General features: G+C 41.5%; 1 protein-coding gene across 6 annotated transcripts in view; it reads right to left on the minus strand.

Moving 5' to 3' along the window:
- usp9x (ubiquitin specific peptidase 9 X-linked) overlaps window positions 1-27,197 on the minus strand; it is a 115,518-nt gene that overhangs the window by 38,399 nt on the left and 49,922 nt on the right. For all 6 annotated transcript variants that reach the window (XM_031895726.1, XM_031895724.1, XM_031895722.1 and 3 more), the window contains 12 exon segments: window positions 26,398-26,531; window positions 25,071-25,158; window positions 22,634-22,976; window positions 19,419-19,514; window positions 18,160-18,371; window positions 17,722-17,962; window positions 10,017-10,166; window positions 6,105-6,225; window positions 4,819-4,949; window positions 3,953-4,231; window positions 3,411-3,527; window positions 2,691-2,816 (listed from right to left, as the gene is read on the minus strand). In XM_031895726.1, the coding sequence (XP_031751586.1) occupies window positions 2,691-2,816; window positions 3,411-3,527; window positions 3,953-4,231; window positions 4,819-4,949; window positions 6,105-6,225; window positions 10,017-10,166; window positions 17,722-17,962; window positions 18,160-18,371; window positions 19,419-19,514; window positions 22,634-22,976; window positions 25,071-25,158; window positions 26,398-26,531 (2,038 nt within the window).

The following is a 27,197-nucleotide window of genomic DNA, read 5'->3' on the forward strand; positions in this document are numbered from 1 at the left end:
TTTATTTTGTATTCTGTGCACAAGAGCGACTATTTATTAGCATTTTGGAGTAAGGTGCTGTCGTACACACACACACACATATATATATATATATATATATATATATACACACACACACACACATAGTGATGACGGTCCCGTGGTGATCGAAACGCGTAGACATTATGTCCGAATAAAGAACTAAACTCAGATACCTATGCCGTGAGTGCTTTCTGGAGGTACACACACACACTCACCAAAAGGTTTATTAGGAACACCTGTTCAATTTCTCATTAATGCAATTATCTAATCAACCAATCACATGGCAGTTGCTTCAATGCATTTAGGGGTGTGGTTCTGGTCAAGACAATCTCCTGAACTCCAAACTGAATGTCAGAATGGGAAAGAAAGGTGATTTAAGCAATTTTGAGCGTGGCATGGTTGTTGGTGCCAGACGGGCCGGTCTGAGTATTTCACAATCTGCTCAGTTACTGGGATTTTCACGCACAACCATTTCTAGGGTTTACAAAGAATGGTGTGAAAAGGGAAAAAACATCCAGTATGCGACAGTCCTGTGGGCGAAAATGCCTTGTTGATGCTAGAGGTCAGAGAAGGGTATTAAGTATGGTGTTCCTAATAATCCTTTAGGTGAGTGTACATACATACAGTCATGGCCCAAATTGTTGGCACCCCAGAATTTTCTCCAGAAAATCAAGTATTTCTCACAGAAAAGTATTGCAGTAACACATGTTTTGCTATTCACATGTTTATTCCCTTTGTGTGCATTGGAACAAAACAAAAAAAAGGGAGGAAAAAGAGCAAATTGGACATAATGTCACACAAAACTCCAAAAAGGGGCTGGACAAAATTATTGGCACCCTTTCAAAATTGTGGATAAATAAGATTGTTTAAAACATGTGATGCTCCTTTAAACTCACCTGGGGCAAGTAAAAAAGGAAGAGAAGTTCACTTAGTCTTTGCATTGTGTGTCTGTGTGTGCCACACTAAGCATGGACAACAGAAAGAGGAGAAGAGAACTGTCTGAGGACTTGAGAACCAAAATTGTGGAAAAATATAATAATAAAAAGTCAATCTCCAGAGATCTAGATTTGCCTTTGCCCACAGTGCACAACATTATCAAGAAGTTTGCAACCCATGGCACTGTAGCTTATCTTCCTGGGCATGGACGGAAGAGAAAAATTGATTAAAGGTTGCAACGCAGGATAGTCCGTATGGTGGATAAGCAGTCCCAAACAGGTTCAAAAGAAATTCAAGTTGTCCTGCAGGCTCAGGGAGCATCAGTGTCAGCACGAACTATCCGTCGACATTTAAATGAAATGCTATGGCAGGAGACCCAGGAGGACCCCACTGCTGACACAGAGACATAAAAAAGCAAGACAACAGTTTGCCAAAATGTACTTGAGTAAGCCACAATGCTTCTGGAAAAACGTCTTGTGGACAGATCAGACCAAGATAGAGCTTTTTGGTAAAGCATATCATTCTACTGTTTACCGAAAACGGAATGAGGCCTACAAAGAAAAGAACACAGTACCTACAGTGAAATATGGTAGAGGTTCAATGATGTTTTGGGGTTGGTTTGCTGCCTCTGGCACAGGGGGCCTTGAATGTGTGCAAGGCATCATGAAATCTGAGGATTACCAAAGGATTTTGGGTCTCACTGTAGAGCCCAGTGTCAGAAAGCTGGGTTTGCGTCCGAGATTTTGGGTCTTCCAGCAGGACAATGACCCCAAACATACGTCAAAAAGCACCCAGAAATGGATCGCAACAAAGTACTGGAGAGTTCTGAAGTAGCCAGCAATGAGTCCAGATCTAAATCCCCCTGAACGTCTGTTGAGAGATTTTAAAATTGCTGTTGGGAAAAGGCGCCCTTCCTGTAAGAGACCTGGAGCAGTTTGCAAAGGAAGAGTGGTCCAAAATTCCCAGTGAGAGGTGTAAGAAGCTTATTGATGGTTATAGGAAGCGACTGATTTCAGTTATTTTTTCCAAAGGGTGTGCAACCAAATATTAAGTTAAGGGTGCCAATGATTTTGTCCAGCTGATTTTTGGAGTTTTGTGTGACATTATGTCCAATTTGCTTTTTTCCTCCCTTTTTTGTTGTGTTCCAATACACACAAAGGGAATAAACATGTGTATAGCAAAACATGTGTTACTGCAATACTTTTCTGTGAGAAATACTTGATTTTCCGGAAAAATTTCTGAAGGAAGACAATTTAAGGTAATTGACCAGTTTGCTTGTACTTTGTGATGATAAGTAGCTAAGGTAACAATGACATTAAAATGTGCAGGAAAGAGAAGCTCAAGCAGAGCCAGCTTTTGTAGGAAACACATTTCTCAGCTACAATTTCCTACCATTACTTTAACATGCAAAAGTAACAGTATCATCAAATCCATAAAGGGATAAGAAACTAGTGTTTCCTTCATTTAGCATGTTTCATTGATATATCCAAAATGTATGCGGTCATAACGAATATAAAACACAAAAGCCATGTATAAAATGTAAAAAAAAAAAAAAAAAAAAAACAATTTATAACCAAATCTATTCCTTTAATACCTTGCCCTGAAGACATTTTGACTTGTTTCCACGCAACACCTTTTATAAAACAAGGGGCTGCTACCCAACATGTTAAAGTTACATAACAAAATGGAAATGAAGCTATACATAAAGTATACATATTATATAATCTTCTTACCTTTTCATAAATTTTACTTATTTCCTCATTGGCTGAAAATACTAACTGGACAGATCCACAACCAGATGCCCAGATGATTTTTTGTATTGCTCTTATAACACAAATATCAGGGATGTATTTAGAAGCCTGTTAAGAAAAGTAAATGAAGTTAAAAATAAATACAGGTATGGGACTTTATATCCAGAATGATCAGGACGTGGGGTTTTCCGGATAAGAGATCTTTCCATAATTTGGATCTCCATACTTTAAGGCTACTAAAAAATATTTGAAACTTTAAATAAACCTAAATAGAATGTTTTGCCCCAATAAGGATTACTTTTTTGGGAGTCTATGGGAGATGGCCTTTCAGTCATTTGGAACTTTCTGGATAATGGGTTTCCGGATAAGGGATCCCATACATGTACATAGTAAATTCATTCAACAGCTTGAAATCAGTCTCTCTTATGGATGCACAAATCCAATATTTGTTTCACTATTTGGCTGCATTACAGCAGCTTTTTCATGTTGGAATCAGATGAATCCATAGCTTTAATAAATGCCATAATAACAAAGTGCCAGAAAACTAGAAGCCACCTTTGTGACTTTATTCAAATCTTTTGTTAAACATTATGGCACTGACTTATGTCACAAACAGTTGATTTGGTGCATAAAAAACGTAATTTTTTAGGGGGTTAAAAAAAGCTTTAGTTGTGCCACTGGAAACGTAAATTAAAAATTTACCTCATCAGAAATTTGTTGTGCAAGCCGAATCGCAACATTTCTCAACATACATTCTGAAGTTGGATTAGGAATGTTCTGAAGGGCGTTTTGAAGAACCACTGCTTGATCATGAGTTGCCTGAAATACAGTTTTAAAGGGTCAAGTAATAAGGTTTAAATTATATTAAAAAAAAAAAAAAGGTGAAGTGACCAACATCAAGAGTTTAGGAGGTTAGCATTATTCTACAATGGGTAATACATATAATTCACAGACATACTTATATATAAGAATAATTTAATTAGTATAGTGCTGCTTATTTATGCAGTACTTTACAGATTTTTTTTCTGATATATAGTAATCAACATATTACTTCTTAAATTAAAAAGTCCCTGCTGGCTAAAAAAAAAGTCCCTGTTAATAACATAAATCCCACATTTGACAACCACCACTGACCTACTCCAACAATATTTTAGTAAGAGCAAAAACTATTTTTTTTTTAGTAAGACCAAAACTATATATAGAACTGTGTACTAATAGAACAAATACTGAATGATTTAGTTTACCGCTGAAACAGGGTTTGTGCCTTCCACAACTGGTTGACAGGCTTCTGCAACAGCACGAACATGGCCATAGCCAATGGCAGTAAGCAGCAATTTGGCGACTTTTAGGGCATTAAGGTAGGCACTCCTCCTTGTTTCCATGTCAGCATTTGGTAGAAAATTATTCCGTGTCAGCATGCTTAATATAAGGGGCAAACCACCACTTTTTAAGAAGTTGTATTGGAAATCACTTGCATCTTCTCCAAGGGGTGCGTTGGCAGGCATTAGTAAGGCATAAACTACCTAGAAAAAGGCACACAAAGATAACATCATAGCAATCAATAGTTAATACGCTACTTGGTGATGAAATGCTTCAGTTTAATGTATTAAGCCTGACAAATACAAAAAAAATCAGCATTTAAATCACCCATTATAACAGCATGCAGCCTGAACTAACAGAGAACATTTTTGTGCAGTTGAAAGGGCATTGTTCCCCCTAAAGTTGTATAGAAATCTGTTCTGATAGTCTTTATATCAAGCAATGTGTATCCATGATTCTGTGTATACAGGCCAGGCAAACAGCAGCAGAACTAAACCCTAAAAATGAATATGGCTAGAAATGCCATATTTTATATTATAAACTGACTGCATTGGCTTCAAGTTTTAGCATCTCTATATTAGTAATGATATAGGTTGTTACAGTTGTCACAGGAGCTCCCCATCTTGTACAATGTTACTTGATCTCAGAAGGTCAAAATGCCCTGGATACAAACTTACTTAAGTTATTAACAGTTTATATACTTAAAAAAAATCATTTTATATTCTATATTAGCATTACTACTAATAGTGTCTATACATATAATATGGAATATAATGGAAGTATTACTAACCTCTGTCAGGTAAAGAACTTGAGAAGCAGAAGGACCAAAGAAAAGGGAATCTAGGGAGGAACTTAGGCTACTTTCTCCTAGTTTTGCATGATCTAAACATATTGCTCTGAGCTTTTCTACTATAGTGTTATCTGTAAAAAGAGAGAGAGCGAAAAGCATTTAATTTTTATTAAAGGGAAGAAAGAACTAAACAAGCTTTAAAAGCTTGAAGTAAAAAAACACTGTTGATGAAATTTGTAAGTACCATTAAAAGAACCAGAACTAAATGTAGGTGAAAAACAAGAATACACATTTTGTACGAGAGATTAAAATCAACAGTTAAACTTAAGTGGGCATTCTGTCATTTAATTATGAAATTTGGCAACTAGTTGATCCAGACATACACTGCTGGGGCAGACAGCAGCCCACTGTCCATGTCATCAACAGAGCATTTTACTTGAATAAATTTTCAAGTAAAATGTTTTAAGTTAAGGAAACCTGTTCATGGTGATTTTATTTAGAATTTTGTTTAGGCTTTGCAGCTAGCTAGGTAAACGGCTGAAAAACAGCGCATTTTGTCCACTGCTCTAATTAGCCCAGGTCCCACCATGACTACAGTAAAAATTGTTATATGCCATGTATGGGAATGGTCCATAGTCATTTACAGAGTGCGAGTCAGCAGTGGTACCCACTGAGCAGCCATAATAAGATCAAATTAATGAAAAATAAAAATCTGCAAAGATGCGCTGAGAACATGAATTTATACAATGAAATACGGTTTTGTTTTCTAGTTTCAACATCATAAATTTTATATTATATATATATTATATATATATATATATATATATATATATATATATATTTATATATATATATATATATATATAATATATACAGAGCACACCCTATACAAGTCCAAATGCCCTAGGTGCAGGTCAAAAACAAAAATATAATAGAAAGAGTGCCGCACACACAGTGACTTGATACACTGGTTGTGCTCGAAAAATTGGAATTTTTTCAATAAAAAACACTTTTTCTTTTGTATCAAGTCCCTGTGTGTGTGTGGCACTCTCTCTAGTGCCGCACACACAGGGACTTAAAAAATTACAAAAAATCTTTATTAATCATATGTTCTTGTGTTCTGTTCTTCATTTACATAAACTTCTGGCCAGCACCTGGGGCAGTTGATTGTTTGTAGGGAGTGCTCCTTTTGATTCTTTTATATATAATATGAAATATTTAATTAAAGAATGAGAAAGACCAACATAATTATGGTTGCTTTTTTAAGCACTTTCTTTTTTTCTTACCTGGTGGCATAAGTTTCATAAGGACTCGTGCACCATCACGTAGAGGAGGCATATTTAAGCTGCTACCCAAGTCTGCAACTTGCCAAAGAAAAGATATATACCTATGATGCAAGGACATTATCTGAAAAGAAATTAAGTATAAAAAAAAAAAAAAAAATTTATGCACAAAGTACTTGCAAATGTACTAACTACATGCCTATACAAAATAATTTACATAACTGGAGTTCTTACAACAACTTAATGGAATGTCAACATTTTTCATTACTCTAAAGAGAGAGGTGCTCATCAAAATAAAAATTCTAATTAGAGCCTGAAATTTGCAACATTTTACATATTAAAAGTAGAAGTAGGAAAATTATACCCCCAGAATGAATACTATTAAAGAACCTATTAAAGAATCTCACCACACTGGAATATATATATTTCAGTAAATATTGCCCTTTTACATCCTTTCCCTTGATCCACCATTTAGTGATGGGCTGTGTGCTCCCTCAGAGATCACATGACCAGAAATAATGCAGCTCTAACTGTAAAAGGAAAAAGTGTGGAAGCAAAAGACAGAACTTAATTAATTTGCTGATGTGGCCTAGCATGTATGAGTGCCTTGGCTTGTGTTTGTGCTCTGTGAATCCTATGATCCCAGAAAGGTGGCCCTAAATTGTTGAAGTGGCAATTTTCAATTTAAGAGTACTCAAAAGTACATACTACTAAAAAAGTATATTTTTAGGAAAATGGTTTATTTAGATGAAGCCGGGTTTTACATCTGAGTTTTTGTTATGCAATTTATTTTTTATAGAGACCTACATTTTTTGGGGGGACAGTTTTCCTTTAAATGTTTGGTGTGGATTTTGTAGTGCTCAGGCTTGAAAATTTGGTTGCTAAGGCTTAACTACCCTAGCAAGCAATTTTGAAGTAAAAATGGAAGATAAACAGGAGAGGCCTGTAAAAAATGATAAGTAATACAAATAAAGAATAAAACGGAAACCTCACAGTCAGTCTCTTCAGATACTAGGCTTGTTACCCTGATAACCAGATACCATTTTCATTTGTAGGATGGAAAGAGACAATCTCAAATTTATTTAAAGGGGATGGAAAATTACAATCACTGGGGGTGCCAAATGTTAGGCACATCCCAGTGATCGTAATCACTTACCTGATACCCTGGTATGGTGGTCCTTTAAGCGGAAAACGGCACCAGGTTTGGGTTTATGCAAACCAAGGATCCTCTTGTCTGGGGGAAGGGGGGTGTCTAACATTTTGGCACCTCCCAGTGATTAGACCTTTCCTTCTCCTTTAAACCTACATATTCCTACAATGTATATCAGTTGGGCATGTTTCCCCCACCCAAATGGCATCATTTGTATTGCATATTTCCCATATGTTTGCCAGCACCATCACATTTTCCAAAAACAAATAGCAGCTTTCACCCGGTGGCCATTTTTCCTGACACATCATCAGTTATATTTAAATCTGCAAACAGCATACAAACAAAAGGACCCTTATTCAGCATACATCAATAATGCACAGCTCACACAGGCAGAACTGTCTTTGATAAAGGTTCTGCTTTGTTTTAGCACTGTAAAGTTTAAGCTGAGCTAGAGAGAGGTTAGGGGAAAAAAAAATAGGAGCACAAACAGCTAGAGCTGCAATGCCATCTCTTCATTGGCTGCTAGAATAAAGGGTGTGTTTAGTAATCTGAGCTGAGAAAAACTGAGCATGCCCAGGAGCCAACAGACAAGGCAAATTCCTGAGGGAAGAGGCCGAGTGGGTTAAAGGACATGTAAACCCCACACACAAAAAATTTAACCAGTGAACAGCCTCTTTGAAATATTTCAATACCTGCCACACTGGTTGGTCCAGGGGTTAATAGTAATGCTGCAATATCTCCTTAATCACTTAGATTTGCTTCTCCTCCTGTAACCCACTCAGCCCCCTCCCTCAGGAATTTGCTTTGGCTGTTGGCTTGTGGGCATGCTCAGTTGTTCTAAGCTCAGATTACTAAACATGCCCCCCAGTCTAGCAGCCAGTGAAGAGATGGCATTGCTGGTTCCCATAGAAACTCAGCTCTAGCTGTCTGCTTCAATCTTTTTCTCCCAACAACTCTCCTGAGTTCAGCTCAAACAAAGTAGAACTTTCATCAGACATACCGTATATACTCGAGTATAAGCCGATCCGAATATAAGCCGTGGTACCTAATTTTACCTAAGAAAACTGGAAAAACCTAATGACTCGAGTATAAGCCTAGAGTGGAAAATGCAGCAGCTACGGCTAAGTTTCAATAATAAAAATAAATTCCAATAAAATTAGGATCTATCAATCTTACTGAACAAATATGTACAGGGAATGAGTATGCGAGATGCCAGGCTCTCCCCTACTGCCTCCCACAGGCTTAACAGCATGATCACCTGGAGAAGGAATCACTCACTAATACCCGTGTTGCTATTGAACCACCCCTCCCCGATTCCCACAAAATGCACAAGGTTGCCGGGGGGCTAATGGAAATTCCCTTCCCTCTCCCCCCTCCCCATTAGACACATAGAAAGACATTCAGGCATCACTGTCCTTAAACACAGACCCAACGCAGACCTCGTTGTCTATTCCTGCTGCTTCCCAACCTCAGGTTTTCCAACAAACCTCTGCACAGTGGTATCAACGTTAATGCTGCTCCATTCCAATCAATGCAGACTGTTTTCAATATGAATGCACCTGTCCCTCCTGAGAATGAGCCAGAAACACTGGAACAGAACCAGTACCCGGCCAGTTACAACCAGACCTTCCCTGGCCAACCTTATCAAGTGGAACAAACAGAACTTCAACCAGAGCAGCTATAAACAGTTGTAAACACTTACCATGGCAACATCAGACCAGATCCATCAAGCGTCCTCGGGGCACCAGCAGCCCGCACAGCAAAACACTGGGTTCCCACGGAACAGCCAGCCTTTCTACAACAACCGAGGGATGGCCCAAGGAGGTCAGCGAGGTAACCGGGGCATGATGAATGGCTACAGAGGCCAGTCAAACGGCTTTAGAGGAGGATATGATGGCTACCGTACTGCTTTCCCCAACACTTCAAACAGCGTTTACCCCCAGGCACAGTTTAATGCTCCACGCGACTACAGCAACAACTATCAGCGGGACGGATGCCAACAAAACATCAAGCGCGGTGCTGGACAGGGAGATCCTCGGGTCGCCCCACGAGGTGTGACGTCATGCCGGGGGCAGCGCAAGGAGTTAGGAAGTTGTGGTGAGCAGAATGCGACCCGAGGATCTCCCTGTCCAGCACCGCACTTTTTTTTTTGGCATCCGTCCCGCTGATAGTTGTTGCTGTAGTCATGTGCAGCATTAAACTGTGCCTGGGGGTAAACGCTGTTTGAAGTGTTGGGGAAAGCAGTACGGTAGCCATCATATCCTCCTCTAAAGCTCTCTTCTGCTCGCCGCAACTTCCTAGCTCCTTGCGCTGCCCCCGCATTACATCACACCTCGAGGGGCGACCCGAGGATCTCCCTGTCCAGCACCGCACTTAAAGTTTTGTTGGCATTCGTCCCGCTGATAGTTGTTGCTGTAGTCGCGTGGAGCATTAAACTGTGCCTGGGGGTCAGGGAATCAGGTAACAGAGGGTGCAAGCTGTAGGGACTCGAGTATAAGCCGAGGGTTAATTTTTCAGCACATTTTGGGTGCTGAAAAACTCGGCTTATACTCGAGTATATACGGTATGTGCCTGTGTGAGCCTGTATTCTTGATGAAATGCATGCTGAATAAGGGTCTGTGTGTGTACCACTGTGGGTGTGATCAAAGTAAAAACTAAAACTATGTTTAAAAAAAAAATAAAAACTTACTGTTTGCTGCTTTATAATAAACATTATATTAAGTAAACATTCTGCAATAGGAAAATAAGAGAAAAACTTTACTTACCACACCAGGTAGGCAACTTTCTACTTCTGGATTAGGGCCATCACTGTAATGATTTCCATGATTTCCAGGAGATCCAGTTGAGGAGTCTGAGGAGCTGTCAGGGCTTGAAGGCATATTTGAACTTATCTGGGTAAGTTTGGCTGTGATTAACTGAAAAACAAATAGAAAAGGAGATTTTGTGTTACTCACCGTTAAATCTCTTTCTCCTCAATGGCTTGGGGGACACAGGGACAGTGGGTATAGCTCCACCTGCAGGAGGCCAGTACACTAGGAAGGTAATAAAAAAAAAAAAAAAAAAAAAAAAAAAAAAAGAGAGAATGCTTCTCCCTCTCCAGCTATACCCCACAGCGCAGCCAACTGAAGCCCAGTTTTGTCTAACAAAGAGGTAACCAGAGTAACCAATATAACCAATAACAGTGTAACCTAATAACATGGCAAAAGCGCAAAGAGGATTCTGCTTCCGGGGGAGGGAAGCCCTGTGCCCCCCAAGCCATTGAGGAGAAAGAGATTTAACGGTGAGTAACACAAAATCTCCTTTTCTCTCACAATAGCTTGGGGGACACAGGGACAGTGGGGACTTACCAAAGCAGTCCCCTAAGCTTAATAAGAGGTGGGCAGGAAGCGGAGTCGAAGCTAGACTGCCGCTGCTTGCAGCACCTTGCGTCCAAAGCGTGAGTCAGATGCAGCAAAGGTGTCAAATTTGCAGAAATTAACGAAGGAGTGAATGGAGGTCCACGTGGCAGCTTTGCACAGCTGCTCAGCTGAGGCCTGGTTTCTGAACGCCCAAGAGGTACTGACAGATCTGGTGGAATGGGCCTTGATCAATTGAGGGGCCTGTTTTCCTTTGGCTATGTATGCTCTCCGAATAGTCTCTCTGAGCCACCGGGAGATGGTGGACTTAGAGGCAGATTGCCCGAGACAGGTGCCCGTGGGAATGACCAGGAGGGCATCAGACTTGCGGGTTTCCTCCGTGCGGTGGACGTAGTATTTGAGAGCACGTACTGCATCCAATGAGTGGAGAGCGACTTCCTTCGGCGATTTAGGATTGGGGCAGAAGGAAGGAATGGTCAGTTCCTGGTTAATGTGGAACTTGGTCACCACCTTGGGAAGGAAAGACGGTACACGCAGTACCGCCTTGTCCAGGTGGAAGATGAGAAAGGGGGACTTGCAAGAGAGCGCGCTCAGCTCGGACACGCGTCGGGCTGATGAGATAGCCAGGAGGAAGGCCACCTTTCGGGTGAGCCAAGTGAGAGGGATGGAGGCGAGGGGCTCAAAGGGGGGTTCCTGTAGTGCCTTTAGGACTAGGTTAAGGTCCCAGGGGGCACAGGGATACCGAAAGGGAGGTCTGATGTGCGTGACGCCCTGCACAAACGTCCTGATGTCTGGCAGGAGGGCAAGGCGCTCCTGAAAGAGAACCGAGAGTGCCGATATTTGAGCCTTGAGGGAACCCAGGGCTAGGCCCTTGTCAAGGCCGGCTTGAAGGAAGCTCAGTATGGCTGGAATCGAGAGGGTTTGGAAGGGAACACCAGTCCCGGTAGATTCTCCAGACCCCGTGGTAGGCTTGGGATGAGACAGGCTTCCGTGCCGCTAGAAGTGTTTTGATAACGGGTTCTGAGAAGCCTTTTCTCTGAAGAATCAGGGATTCAGTAGCCACGCCGTCAAATGCAGAGAGCTTGGGTTTGGGTGGAGGAAGGGACCCTGGGACAGAATGTCCGGATCCTGAGGTAGGTGCCACGGTTCTTCTTGAGACAGAGACAGAAGGTCTGAGAACCAAGTCCGGCGCGGCCAGTAGGGGGCGACGAGAATGGTCCTCACCCCTTCTCGTTTGATCTTTTTGATGACTCGAGGAAGCATGGGCAATGGCGGAAAGATGTATGCCAGGCTGAACGCCCATGGTGTCGTCGTGGCGTCCGTTGCCTCTGCCCGAGGATCCCTCGATCTCGCCAGGTATCGAGGTAGTTTGTGGTTTATTCGGGAGGCCATGAGGTCCACCTCTGGTGTGCCCCACCTCTGCGTGAGTGTCTGGAACACGCTGGTCTTGAGGGATCACTCCCACGGGTCCATCGTTTGCCGGCTGAGATAGTCGGCCTCCCAGTTTTCCACACCGGGAATGTAGATGGCCGAGAGAAGGGTGTGATGACGTTCCGCCCATCTGAGGATATGACTGGTCTCCGTGAAGGCTTGATGGCTCCGTGTCCCGCCCTGGTGGTTGATTATAGGCCACTGCGGTGGCATTGTCCGTTTGAATGCGGATCGACTGGCCGTTGAGGAGAGTCTGCCAGTGGACCAGTGCGAGGCGGATGGCCCGAAGTTCGAGAATGTTGATGGGGAGCAGGGATTCCATATGGGACCAGGAGCCCTGGGCTATCCGTCCCTCCAGGACTGCTCCCCAGCCGGATAGGCTGGCATCGGTCGTGAGGATGCGCCAGGTAGGATCTGCGAGGGAACGGCCGCGTGTGAGATTGGTGGTGTTGAGCCACCATCGCAGGGACGCCCTGGTCTTTGTGGAGAGCGTAGTCTGTTGGGAGAGGCTTCTGTTCCTGTGCCACACCGAGAGAATGTTCCATGGAAGGAGCTGGAGGTGAAATTGAGCAAACGGGACGGCCTCGATGGAGGAAACCATCAATCCGAGTACCTTCATGCAGAACCGGAGAGATGGTTGAGGTAGTGAGAGAAGCAGCCGGACCAGGGCCTGGATGCGAAGCACCTTTTCTTGGGGAAGGAAGAGTCTCTGAGCTCTGGTGTCGAACGTCAGTCCTAGGAATGTCATCACCTGGTTCGGGCGAAGTGATGATTTGGCAAGATTTATCTTCCAGCCGAAAGTCCTGTAGGATGCCCATGGACAGTCGGAGGTGCTCCTCCGCTGTATGGAAGGACGGGGCTTTTATAAGCAGGTCGTCCAAGTAGGGGGTGATGACTGCTGCAGTGACCGCCATGATCTTCATGAAGACGCGTGGGGCTGAAGAAAGGCCGAACGGCAGGGCCGTGAATTGGAAATGGAGGTTGCGGTAGGCAAATCGCAAGTATCTCTCATGGCGAGGGGAGATGGGGACGTGAAGATAGGCATCTTTTACATCCAGCGCGGTGAGGAATTCCTGTGGTCCCATGGCCGCTATGACCGATCGCAGAGATTCCATCTTGAATTTGGTGTAGCGGATAAATTTGTTTATACCCTTGAGATCGATGATAGGTCGGAAGGACCCGTCCTTCTTGGGGACGAGGAATAGGTTGGAATAATATCCCTGAAATCTCTCTGCCTGAGGCACCGGAGATATTACTGCGGCGGCCTGAAGGTCTAGGATTGCCGTCTGAAATGCCTTGGAGTAGGCGAGGGTCCCCGGGAGTGCGGGACATGAAGAAACGGTGGGAAGGGGGGGCTGTGAACTCGAGGTGGTAACCTCGTGTTATGACCTCGCAGACCCAAGAGTCTTGGGCATGAGTCTGCCACTGTGCACGGAAAAGCTGCAACCTTCCTCCTACTGGAGCTTGCAGCAGCAAGGGGGCGGACCGATAGTCAGGCAGAGGTAGACTTGTCCGTCTGTTTGTGAGCAGGTTTCCGGGGTTGCCAGGCGGAGCGGGGCTTGTTGTTGAATTTGCCGCGGGAGGAAAAAGATTGAGAGGAATCGGATGGTTTGGAGGATCTGTATCCGGAACCACGAAAAAAATCTTCCCCTGCGAAAGGAAGACCGGGACTTGTTCTGTGGGAGGAGGGTACTTTTCCCACCTGTGGCCTGGCTTATGATTTTGTCCAATTCAGGACCGAAAAGTAGTTTGCCCTTAAAGGGAAGGGAAGTCAGAGATTTTTTGGAAGAAAGGTCCGCAGACCAAAGTTTAAGCCAAAGTGATCTGCGAGCGTCCACTGTAAGGGCCGAGGATCTGCAGGTTAGTTGGGCAGCGTCGAGGGTTGCTTCGCAGATAAAGGAGTTAGCTTCTTTGATCTGGGACACCATGGGGATCAGTTCCTGTCTAGGAACTCCCGAGAGGATGCTGTCCAAAAGTGTTTGGGACCAGGACTGAATCGCCCTGCTGACCCAGGCAGCGGCAAAGGTAGGGCGCAAGGCTGTCCCAGAAGCCGAAAAGGCAGAGCGCAGGAACCTCTCCATTTTTTTTGTCCATCGCGTCCTTAAAGGAGGACGCATCAGGGACAGGAAGGGCCGTGTTTTTGGAAAGGCGCGACACTGGAGCATCAACGACCGGGGGGGAAGACCAGGTGTCAATGGTTTCCTGCGGAAAGGGGTAGAGACGTTGGAAACGTCTGTTGGACTGGGATCGCCTCTCAGGGCGTGTGAGGGAAAGCAAACGGATTGTTTCTTGTGCCTCTTAAATAGAAGTTTGGAGGCGTCAGAGGGATTGAGGGAATCCCCTAGATTGAGAGTTTCTATAACCGAGGTAATAAGTGCCTCAATTTCCTCAGAAGAAGATTTAGGTAGATCTTCGCCTAAGGCATCTGAATCTCCAGAAAGCTCACCCTTCACTTAGGGATACATCTGGTAGAGCAGGAGAATCTGCCATGAAAGGAGTGTCGCTCTCCTCATCAGATGAAGGAGGTGCATGACGCTTGTGTGAAGTGGATTTAGGAGCGTTTAGCTTTGCCAATAGCTTGTTAAGGGAATCCGCGAGTCTGGGAATGCCGCTAGAAAGTTGGAGGGCCCAGTCAGGGGCAAGCTGGCTAGTGGCAGGGGGACCCGGTGGAACCTGTTCTGGTGGCTGAGGAGAACCAGAGCCTGAGGGCTGAGCAGAGTCCAAGGCCTTTGGCTGAGAAGCTGCTAAGGCTGTTTCAGAGGGCCTGCATGCCTCACAAACAGGCTCATTGTGCCCAGTGGGCAGACGCTTCTTGCATTTGGCACAGGCCAGGAACTTTATATTAGCCAAAGAGGCTGGGCCCCGGGGGAACAACTGCTGTTTGCTGCCCTCCGCCATATTTGCCCAAAAAAATGCCCCAGGAAGACTGCGCTGCAGGTTGTGCTAAAGAGGGGAGAGAGTGGAAGCCTACCCTACAGGCCGAGCAATACCCGCTGCCAGAGAGAGTCGCAAAGCCGGCGATGCTGGTTCTCCCCCGAAGCTGCACCACGATGTAGAGCGGAAGGCGCGAAGAGAGGAAGCACAGGAGGGCGGGCGGCAATGACGGAGGGGGCGAGCGCGCCCATTTTTAAATGTGGAAGTGAGGGCCCCCGGCGCTTCGGGTTAGTATACCCGGTTGGGAGGGGGGAACCTGGGAGTCCCGCCAGCGCTGCTCCTGTCCTGGTAGAAAGGGAGGCGCTTACTTACCCGTGCAGCCCGGATCAGGACTGAGCGCTCCCTTGGCTAGCCGTCTATCCCTCAGAGAGGGTAGGAAAGTTGCTAGATGGCCCGCGCCGAAGCGACTTAGTGGCCCCAAGGGGAATCCAGCGGTGGGGGTAGGATGTGAATTGGACCTACTGCTTGAGGTCTAGATCAGCCCCCCCAGGTGTCCAGGCTAATCCTGGACTTTCTGAACCTAGATGCAGGCAGACTAAGCCTGGTCCTACCTACTAACACTAGGAGAAAAAACTGAGCTTCAGTTGGCTGCTCTGTGGGGTATAGCTGGAGAGGGAGGAGCATTCTCTTTTTTTTTTTTAATTACCTTCCTAGTGTCCTGCCTCCTGCAGGTGGAGCTATACCCACTGTCCCTGTGTCCCCCAAGCTATTGTGAGAGAAAAAGGAAATAAATGATTAGGACTGCTCTATGCACAAAAAAAAGATGGTCTGTTGCTTTATATTCTTCTCCAAAAGAAGGCACAACACTCCCAGGACTTAAGGTAGAAATGAATGAGAATATATTTGCTTAGATCAACGGTTCTGTCACAGATTAAGACAGTTATCAAGAATCTGTGACTAAGACATTGATCTTCACAAATAAATTATAATTCCTGTACAGGTCCTGTAAGTGCTGTGCCTTCTCTTGGATGCTATCATACAACACCCAGGCATACCTTTATTTTGAAAAGTGATACATTTCTTATATTAAGTACTGAGAAACTTCAGACCCTTTTAACTTTGGTGTTAGTCTAGTGCCACACAGCAGATTCTCGGCCTAAAGGTGGCCATACACGAGGCGATTTCGCTCGTTGTGCGATGAACGATTATATCGACAAACGATCGTATGGCGATCGAGTTCCCATACGATATGCCATCCACGGGCAACGATAATTCGGGAAAGATTTTGTCGCATCATTATCGTAAAATACCTACGATCGTACATCTACGTACGATCGATGTCGTTGACTTCCGCTGCTGGCAATCGTGACATGCGCAGAGAACAATCGTTGAAAGACAAATGTCTGACACTCACACCAACTGGCAGATTTTATCGTTAAACGACCAAAATTTTTAAACCTGGCCGATCGATTTTGGGGACGATAATGTCGGCTCGTTTAGTGGGCCGACGATCGTTCGTACACCACCAACTATACGATAACTTAACGATAGCATCGGATCGTTCGGGAATCGGTCGTTTGTAAGTAAAAAATCGGTCCGTGTATGGCCACCTTTAGGCTAATGACACATGGCAGATTCTCGGCCTGTGGATACATACAAGCAGAGAATCTGTCTATCTGCGTTAAAAATCTGCAAGTTGTGTGTGCACCCAGAAACATCGCTGTGGTCCTGGTGCAGACAAATGCAGCGTATTTCAGCCTGAAACTGCATACTTGAGCAATATTTTTAAAGAAGAAGACTAAGTCACTTGGGGGTGCCAAAATGTTAGGCACCCCCAAAGTGACTTTAATCGCTTACCTTGTACCCCGGGCTGGTGCCCCTGTTAGGAGAAAACAGCACCAGCCCAGGGTACTTGTAGCGAGCGCTTCCTCCTTCCGGCTTCGTTTTGAAAGGACTAAACGACAGGCGCATGTGCAGTAGAGTGAAAAGCCGACTTCTCTGTTAAAGTTCGGCTTTTTCACTCTACTGCGCATGCGGGCGCACTGAAGGAGGCGCTGCAGATACCCCGGGGGCTGGTGCTGTTCTCTCCGAACAGGGGCACCAGCCCGGGGTAAAAGGTAGGCGATTTAAGTCACTTGGGGGTGCCTAACATTTTGGCAACCCCAAGTGACTTTGCCTTTCCTTCTCCTTTAAGTGAAGAGAGAGATTCTTGGCCTGCGTTTATCCACAGGCCGAGAAACCACCCTGTGTGGCACTAGCCTAAAAAGTTTTTTTTGGACATAAATCTGTTAACTTAAGGATAAGGGTCTTTCTTCTATACCCTTTCTCAGTTTGTATCTTTTAGGGATCTGCCTACATTAAGTATTTATATGGATATTTTGGATGACTGTTTTGAGCTAACGCTACAGCAACACTGGGCCTATTCTTGGCCTGAGAATAAATTCAGGCTGAAAATGAGCCCCCCTAAGCTCTAAACAGTCTTTCCATGGGCCTGCATGGAGCCAACACCCTGGCTAATGCAGTGACTCAAGTTGTAGGCAGATGGAAAGGCTAACCTCCCTACCTCCCTGCAGCCATGAAGGCATCCTGGGGAACCTGACATGTCAAGCATCCTGTATGTGGCTTAAGGACTGGGGGTGCAAAAACAATATATAATTTTTAGTCTGTATGGAAACTACTAATTGAAGTCTTGAAGCCAGATTAGGTCAACATAAAACTTTTAAGCAGTTAAAATATAATTTAAACTTTCTATTGTTTTATTACAGCTTGAGATTAATGTCATGTGCATATCCATTCCAGATTTACTTACAGTTTTATCTTTGAGATTTAATTGTCCAATCAGTTTTCGGTCTTCTGAAGGATCTATTAGTTCTCCACCAATAAAAAGTTCAACTTTTGTATGTGCACTATTTGCTTTGATTCGATTAAGTATACAACGGCGAACAGAACCTATTGTGTCATTTGTGTGAGACCATATGTCCAAATCCTCCACTTGTCGCCCTTGATTTGGAAACCTTACAACCAAAGTGATGTGCTTTCCACGAAATGCCCTAATAAAAACAAAAAAGAAAACCTTTTATTTTGCATTGATCTTTAAGAAAATAATGTATAAAGAAATCCCAAATCCCAACGATTTAAAGATTTTTTCTTTAACTGCTCTATGAATCAAGTTATGAAAATTATAAAATGTTTAATATAAAGTATGAAGCAAATATAAAGCTATGAAAACAATTTAATCCAAGCAAACCTTGACATTGGAAGAATTGTTCGCTCTTCATGGTAGTCACTATCACATTCATTGATATATTCTTTTAAGACAGTCAATACTCTGACCATACGAATTGCCTCTTGCCTTGCACAGTTAATACTGTCTTTGTCACCATCTAGTACACAGAGAGTGTCATATGAGGCTTTCAAACGATCAAAGCAAGACTGAATGAAATCTTCATGGATCTCAACCTTTGGAAAAATAACAAAATCAAAATTTAAATTCATAGGTGTTTTAGAATGTAGTCATTCAAGAAATACATGGCATGTAGGCAGGCATATATTACTGTATTCTCTCAAAATCCAAATTTAAATGTAAAGTTTTATACAATGAGGCATCAAAAGTATGGTTGTCCATCTATAAGGATTTACAGTCATACAAAATGTACATAGCCCTGCATTTGATATCCCATTGTATACATTTGTAAGCTAAACCCATGTAAGGGAATTATACAACACTGGTGCAATTAAGCAAGAATTGCCATGAGAACCTACAAGAATTTAGCAAAACCTTGTTGAGAGAAGTTTTATCAACATACGCTATTGAACTCTAAGACAGAAAACATGCTTTACTACATGCTTATGAAATTAATACAAATCAATATAAAGATCCTTTAATTAAATCTCATGGAACCCCTCAATATTAAGATATGGTAATATGCTAACTTTTCTTCCATGTGCTTCCTGTTTGTGTTCTGGGGAACAGATTTATGTACTACATTTTAACACTGCTGTTTCTGAAAGTATCGCAGATTCTTACTCCATACTGCAGATCTGTACATTTAAGTAGTGGAAGAGATGGTCAGTGACCCACCTTCTCTACAGAAGACAGATCCAGGGTAAGAGAATACTTTTACTTACTTTTTATCTTTGCAAAAGGTGGATCATCCACTTTAATGCCTACAATAAAAACTTATATGGAAAATAACAAAGACTATGTACTTAATGATTTTTTTGCAGGCCACACAATAGTTAGATTAAGAAAACACAAAACATTTTCCAGTCTGCACTAAACTGTCTCCAACACAACACTAGAAAATACCTTTTCATTATGATACATCACTGTAAGCAAAACATAGAATTATGTAAAAATGACGAAGGTGGTGCTTTAGTGTGGGCAACAAAACATCTATGTGTTCTTACCCTTAACAATGACAAGTTTCCTTTTCTCTTGTTTATAACCATGAAAGATATATTCTTGTTGCTGGCAAAAAAATACAGAAAAAAATGTAAACTTACCTGATTGACTTGCAACCTGGGCCCAAGGTTTGTGTAAATTTCTTTAAGAAGATCTATTGCTCGGCTTGCTATGTCATCACTACTTTGAATGACAACCTATACAAACAAGAAAAATGGAACTCGGTTTTATTCAGGTTAAAATACATCAGGATGAACCAGCTTTTAAAGCTAATTACATTGCAGGATATTCAGCAAAGCACTTTCATATTTATTTTGCCAAAGCTAGCCATCTTTCAGTAAGAATCTGAATGTAAACAACAATTAAGTAAACAAAAGCAGATAATTCAGAAAACAGCATATGCAAGTTACATAATTTTTCAAGGAGAATTATATTACACACTAACACTTTTATATAAAAAAAGAAAAGAATATGAAATCACACAAAATGATATGAAATATATTGCACAACAACAAAAAATAAAAAATAAAAAAAGGGTGAGAAAAAATCTGGGATGTTTACTTTTGCAAACATCTTGAGCTCTTTATGCCAACCTCACTAACTAATTATACAACAATTAACACACACATTATCTATAAAGGTAATACTTTGGGATGAAACAGACATGTTAAGATGTTTAGGACACCTTAAATTCGGATACAAATGCACTAAGTAAAATTATTGAAGTACTCTAGCCTTGTCAATATACTATTTAGTTAAAATTAAAGAGTGATTATAGAATATCCAATTACCAACTTTTTAATTTTACAATTACTTTTAGTCTTTAGTAGTTAAGGGTTTTTAACTTAAATAGATTTCAGATAGTATACCAAAAATAACTTTTTTTCAGTTACTCTGTTATTTGATAATTTCTCTAAAATCTAAGGTTAAAGGTTGTCCACCTTTTCTCACTGCTACCCAAAAAATTATAGATTATGTTCCCCTGACTATGAAAATATTTGCCATGCAAAGACTATGGGGCTGATTTACTAATCCACGAATTCGAATGGGAAAGATTTGGATTGGAAACGAACATTTTGCGTCTTTTTCGTATTTTTAGCGATTTTTCGTCGCCGTTACGACTTTATCGTAAATTGTCGCAACTTTTTCGTAGCCATTACAACTTGCGACTTTTTCGTATTGAGCGCTCGTAAACGGCGGGCAAAACTTTCAGACTTTGCATGATTTTGGAAGCCTCCTATAGGACTCAATGGCACTCTGCAGCTCCAACCAGGCCCAAGAAAAGTCGTAACGGCTATGAAAAAGTCGCAACAATTTACGAAAAAAATCGCAAAATACCGATCATTACGAAAAAAACGCATTCGGACGCCTTCGTGGATTAGTAAATCAGCCCCTAAGTGTCCGAGTAAGCACTTCAGTTTAGGCAAAGGCATCTACACACTTTTCAGGGAGGAGGAGCATTTCTTCTGTCTGCAGTGCGAGTCACATGGGAGTTCCCCCCCCCTGCTCTGCCCTCCCTCCCCAAACATTCATAGCAGAAGATAGCAGCAGCAGATCATGTTATGTCCTAATAACTTTAGCAGCCAATCAGAGGAGAGACGCGAAGAAAGAGACAGGAAGCAGACATGCGCAGTAGCTTTATAAGCTCCTACTGCCAGTACTCAGTGTTACACAGAGCTTTAGCATGCTGACACAGGCTTGTTCAGAAAGGGGTCAGCGACCCCCTCCCCTGGTGCCTCCACTGACTCCTGCCCTATACGGAAACACTATCTTCAGAGGTAATTTCTTCTAAAACAGTAGCCATTTTCTTAAAGAGACACATTATATTTTATTAAAATGAACTAATCATTTCAAATGAAATAGCTTCAGTTATGTTAAGGTAAACCACTCCTTTAAAGGAACAGTTCTATGTAAAAATGAAACTGGGTAAAATAGATAAATGGAAATATGTAATAGAAAATAGAAAGCAACTAAAAATGTAATGTCTAAAGGCTGGAGTGAAAGCATGTCTAACATAATAGCCAGAACACTACTTTCTCCGTTACAGCTCTCTGAGCAGTTACCAGTCAGTAAGCAATCATTGACTTGATGGGGGCCCTATGGGACACAACTGTTTAGTTAGCTTACTTTTTGACCTGCATGGTCTTAAACTAACTGAGCAGTTATGTCCCCCCCAGTTATGAGGAATTAGTAGTCTGGCTATTATGTTAGACATCTGCTCTTTACAGCCTTTATAGATCACATTTTTGTCTAACTATATTAGAATTTTTTTTATTTCACACAGCCAATTACCCAGTTTTATTTTTATATAGAATTGTTCCTTTAAAACTTTGTTGTTCATCTCTTTGGTGTTTCAGTGTAGCTCAGCACTCCAGTTGTAGCTTCTAAACTGTTACAGTTTGCTACATTCCATTCTGCTAAGAAAAGTACTAGCAACAACTGTATCAATTACAACAGCTAATCTTGAGGCCTAAAGATAGAAATTAATCAACTAATGTAGAAAATTATAACAGTTTAAAGAGTTGCAACCCCACCCATCACCAAGCTGATCCAGGGAGACATGAGAAGGAAAAAAATAAACTTCAGTGCATGGATACAAAATATTATCTGGAATACTTGGGACCTGGGGTTTCCAGATAAGGGATATTTCTCTAATTTGGGTCATAATATTAATTAGGGCTCTGGCACACGGGGAGATGAGTCGCCCGCGACAAATCTCCCATGTCACGGGCGACTAATCTCCCGAACTACCATCCCACCGGCGAAAATGTAAGTCCCCGGTGGGATGGCACACGCTGAGCAGACTTACATTTTCGCCGGTGGGATGGTAGTTCGGGAGATTAGTCGCCCGTGACAGCTTAGTTAGGATCAAGTACAAGGTACTGTTCTATTAAAAGGAAATCATTTTCAAAAATAAGAATTGTTCAAAATGGGCTTTTTCTCCTAATTCATTGCTTCCTGGTTAACGGGTTTCTGGATAACAGACCCATATTAGAAAAATTGTCAAACTGTATACAATCTGAAAACAAATGTACAAGTTAAACTACTCCTTTAATTATTTATCTTCCTCTTCTACCTTCTTTCTAACTTACAATTAAAAGATATCTGGGTGTCAGAGCCACTGACCCTGGCATTAAGACTGCAGCTCCGAAAACATTTTTGTTACAATTTATGTCGAAGTAGTTCATGGTTTTGACGTAAAGAGGATTATTTGTCTATTATTTCTAACAGTTCTGGGCATCTCTCAGAAACATTACCTGCCAGCCGTTAATACAAACCATTCAGGTAAAAATTGCTATCAGGTGTAAGTGCTTACCCTCCAAAGGTAATCAAGTCCTATGAGTTCTAAATCATCCATCATGTAAGCTCGCCGTTTTGCAACAAGCTTTCCTTCTCGACAATTTACTGCTTTGAAAAAACGCTCAAAACATTTCATGCCATTTTCTGTCAAGAGGGAAGGATCCAACTGCAGAACATTGTTTTCAAAGAAATCTTTATTTATGTCAGGATCCAAGTCCGGCTCATCTCCCATGAGTTTGGAATACCACTTAAAACAGGCTTCACGGTCACAAAGGTAGACAGCATTTTCAGCTAAGCACTTCCATATTTGTTTTGCTTGCGGTGCACAAAGCCAAAGCTGGCCATCCTTCAGTAAGAACCTGCATGTAAGCACCATAAAGTAAATAGAAGATAATTAAAAAAAAACAAAAAAAAAAAAAAAACAGTAAATGCAAATTACATATTTTTTTTTATATAAAAGTAGAATAGAATACTATAAAAATATAATATTACAAAAATCACAAAAAGAATGAATATTTATTCATATTTTTCTGGCCTACATGGTGCAGGACCGATAATGGAAGTCAGTTTTGACCACTCCCCTTTTGTAAACCCATGTTGTCACAAGAGCTTTTAAGACCATACCCACATTAAAGGTGGGAGCACACCATCTCCCACAGGCAACATAGGACAGGCAAAGTATGGCACACACTGGCAGCAAAGTAGTAATATGAGGGTAGAGAAAAACTCAACCCACTCCTCCAGACCCTAAAGCATTAACTCCCAACCTAAACCCAGCTTCTCCCCTCTATTTACAGTACCCCACTCACCCACCCCCCCCTTTTTATGACTTCATTGGCGGGGCGCGGCACCTATAAATCCAATAGCTGCAAGCCAGGAGTGTAAGGTCACGGATGGGGAAAGCAGGCAAAAGAGTGACCCACAAATAGTGTGCTAAGGTCGGCACAAACCCATCTGACCCGCAGGTATTGGGCTGGTCCACACATCCCTACAGCATAGGGCAGGCAAAGTATGGCACACACAGGTAGAGCAGGGCATGCAGAGAAGGGAAAGAGACAGGGAACCCTATCATGACCACTTTTGAACAGTTTGTACAGCAGTACATATAGTGACACAATGCCTGCCCTGCTCCTACAATCAGTCTGAGGTGTGAACAGGTGAACAATGTGGGTCTGAGTCTGAGGCCTTACAAGTGTGAACAATGGACATTACATGTGTGAACAATACTGAGGTTACAGCCTAAATATGAAGTGTGAACAGTGCAGGGGGTCAATTAATCTCAGTACTGATACCATTTATAGCTTACACAAAGGTAAGCAGTCAAAGCAGCCAGGCAGATGGGAGGGCCATGGGCCACCCACTGGACAACACTGCCCTACACCATCCAAATTCCTGGATCACAGCAAGGTTGTCTTGTGACCCAATGATGTGAATCAGACTATTCACTGGTGGGTTTTGTGCTTTCATATTGACTGAAACTAGAAATTGTATCAGAGTAAAGGAGTAGACCAGAGGATCACTGCATGATTTAATGGGCATCAGGACTGCTGGTAGAAATTAAGATGCTTCAAAAATAGTATGTGATTTTCTAAAGCTAAAACTGTTTAAAAAGAATAAGAGGATTCTATCAGTTACAAAAAGAGCAAAGCAGATGTAAACCCCCTTTGCTTTTTTAAATGAAAATTTTATTCTAAGAAACTTTCCAACATGCAGTCGGGGAAAATATCAAATTATATTACAGTTAACGATCAATGGAACTGCAACTGAAATTAGTGTTTCCATGCCCTTTCTGCACTGCTAGCCCTGTCTCTTGAAACAATGTAGCAGTCCATCTTGAATGGTTCTTCACAAGTCCATAAGCAGACTTCTACATGGTTTCCAGAACCACCAGGGCAGCCAATACAAAAGAACAGACAGATACTACATTTAATAGCAGTTATATTTACAAATAACTATAGCTATTGAATATTTGTAATAAATGTATATTAGAAAATTGCTTACATTTACAGTTTGAGAGGCAATTTTATTTTGCATCCCCTTTAATTTATTAGAGTGGAACAGCATTGTAGAATACCATAAAGCAGTCATATTACCATAATGCATTTAGTAAAAAGCTGTATTATGAAAGATGAATAATGGACACAACAAATACATACAGGGTTTAGGAGGTACAAAATAAGATACAGTTTCTAGTTAAAATGACCACAGAAATCAACATTGCCCTCTTCACAAAGGTGATAGTAATTTTAGTCATTTGCATTTTAAATGAAGACCGAGGTTAGTTTTTTTTATTTATGGCCTTTTGCTTCTTCACTTTTGTAGGACATTACTTTCTATACACAGAATAAGTGCTCTTCTTTTAAAACAAAAACATTGGAAACAACTAATAAACTTACAAATATTACAATATCTTAAAATTTACAATTCATTTAAAGCACACAAGACAAACACACCTTAAAAAGTTTAGCCTTTCTTGGACTTCCTGTACATGGCTGTATCGACTTCCTGGTCTCACAGTTTGTGGATCATATTCTCCATGTTCTGAGAATAAAGACCAATGCATTATTATTCTCTGGTGACAAATTTAACAGACGCTCTAAAATTTCCCAAAAGGATAATGATCTAAAAGTAATAACAAAAGCATACAATTCCAGTATCCTAGGCTTAATAGAAAAGGGTCTGCCTTAGGAGCATGAAGAAACCAGGCAGATGGGCTCTGCAACCATGATTGCACCATAGGCACATGCCTCTGCTACCTACCCCTAATTCTGGTCCTGGTAGTGCTTTTCTATTCAGCCTAGGATACAGGCAAGCACGCTAAATCATTGCCCTGGGCACAAATACTGTAATTCTTTTCACAATATTAAGAAGTACTGATCAAGGCTTTAGGGAACTGGACAAATGCAGAGTTAAATAAATTCTCTTATGCACCATTTAATGGTTGCGATAACCTTTGATAAAAATTAAAAATTCTGTCAACCCTAATTAAGTATACAATTTAGAGAAATTGAGGGCACTCCTGGAGCTCCCTTGACAAAGGCGTTTGAGCCGAAACGTTGGGGTATTCTCTCATCCAGAGTATCTGCCTTCATATCTTGTTTTTCAGTTATTACACTGGGGGTATGTATTTATTTGCTTTTTGATGCATATACAATGTTTAAAGTTTGATACTTTTTTTTTCTGTATCATAAAATGTTTTTTTTTAATTATAAATACCTCCCTGGGGAAGTTTTTTCTGGTGTGCAGGGTTTTTGTGGGGTTTTGTAAACCCTAATTAAGTAAACATTTGAAATAATTTGAGTATGCATTTTTATTAGTTGAGTATATCAACCAATATCAATAGACTGGATTAGATTGCAATAAAAACTAATATTAAAAAAACTCAGTTAAATCCAACCCATTGGTCAAAAGATTTAAGTACCTACTTTCCTTTTAGTACTTGGTTGAGAATACATCAGAACACTAATGCTAGTGCTTGAACACTTGTTCCTACTGTTTACTCAATTTCACTGCCCAAACAGAGTAGTCAATTTCTACTGTTTGGCACATAATGCAAAATTTCCATGATAGGATATGAAAAGCAAAAGAAGCAATCAAGTCTTCCTTTTTAATACAGAGCCTCCTCTGCAATGCAAATAATGTTCTCACAAAAAAAAGCCCTCTAAACACCTACTGAAATGTGAAAAAAAGTATTTATCCTTTCTGTGTAGAATAGGTTCTAATGTTAGTTGGCAATAAAAGTACTTCCAAAATCAGAAACATGAGGAAAAAAAAGCTTACCTTTCGAGTACTGTCGCATACTGTCCATGTATGAAGAGAGATTCTCAGCCACCAAAGTAACAAGAGCATGATTGTGCTGAAGTTGGTTAATTAAATCATGACGGTAAAACACATGAGGACTGCGCTGAGTTTGACTGCAAATACAGACAAGATTATCTAATGCTACATTAAGAAATTGTTCTTTGCAATTTAGTTTCAGTAACGTAACTGGCTGCCATTATTCTACAAAAAGAAATCAACATAGTAAATGGGCTAAGTCATTTACTTTACACACATTATATGACTACACTACAGCATTTCTGCTATGTTTATACTAGAAGCGCCAACCACTAATAGGAGTATGACAAGCTGGCAAACAAGAGCCTATGAACTTAAAATTAGATTATATCTTTAGAATAAATATTTAAAGAAACAGATAATTTATGTCATCATTAATGACTTATCCAAGTATCTTATCAAACACTCTTCTAAATATCAGGGAATAATGCTCCTTTTTTTGTGATGGGCTGTGTGGACCACCTGACAGGAAATAATGCAGCTCTAACTGTAACAGAAAGAAATGTGTAACTAAAGCACAGTTCTGTCCAGTTATTTGGCTGGTGTATTTTAGAATGTATGTGTGCACAAACTTTGTGTGTAAGCACAGCAAATTTTATGAACCAGGGAGGCAGTTAGTACTTAAAATGTCAATTTTCTTTTTAGTATTATCCATTGGGACATATTACAGCTATGGGATCTGTTACCCAGAAACCCATTAAACAGAAAGGAGCCCGAATTAAGGGAAGGCCATCTCCTACAGA

This window comes from Xenopus tropicalis, chromosome 2, assembly GCF_000004195.4.
Source record: "Xenopus tropicalis strain Nigerian chromosome 2, UCB_Xtro_10.0, whole genome shotgun sequence".
In the NCBI taxonomy this organism is placed as follows: domain Eukaryota; kingdom Metazoa; phylum Chordata; class Amphibia; order Anura; family Pipidae; genus Xenopus; species Xenopus tropicalis.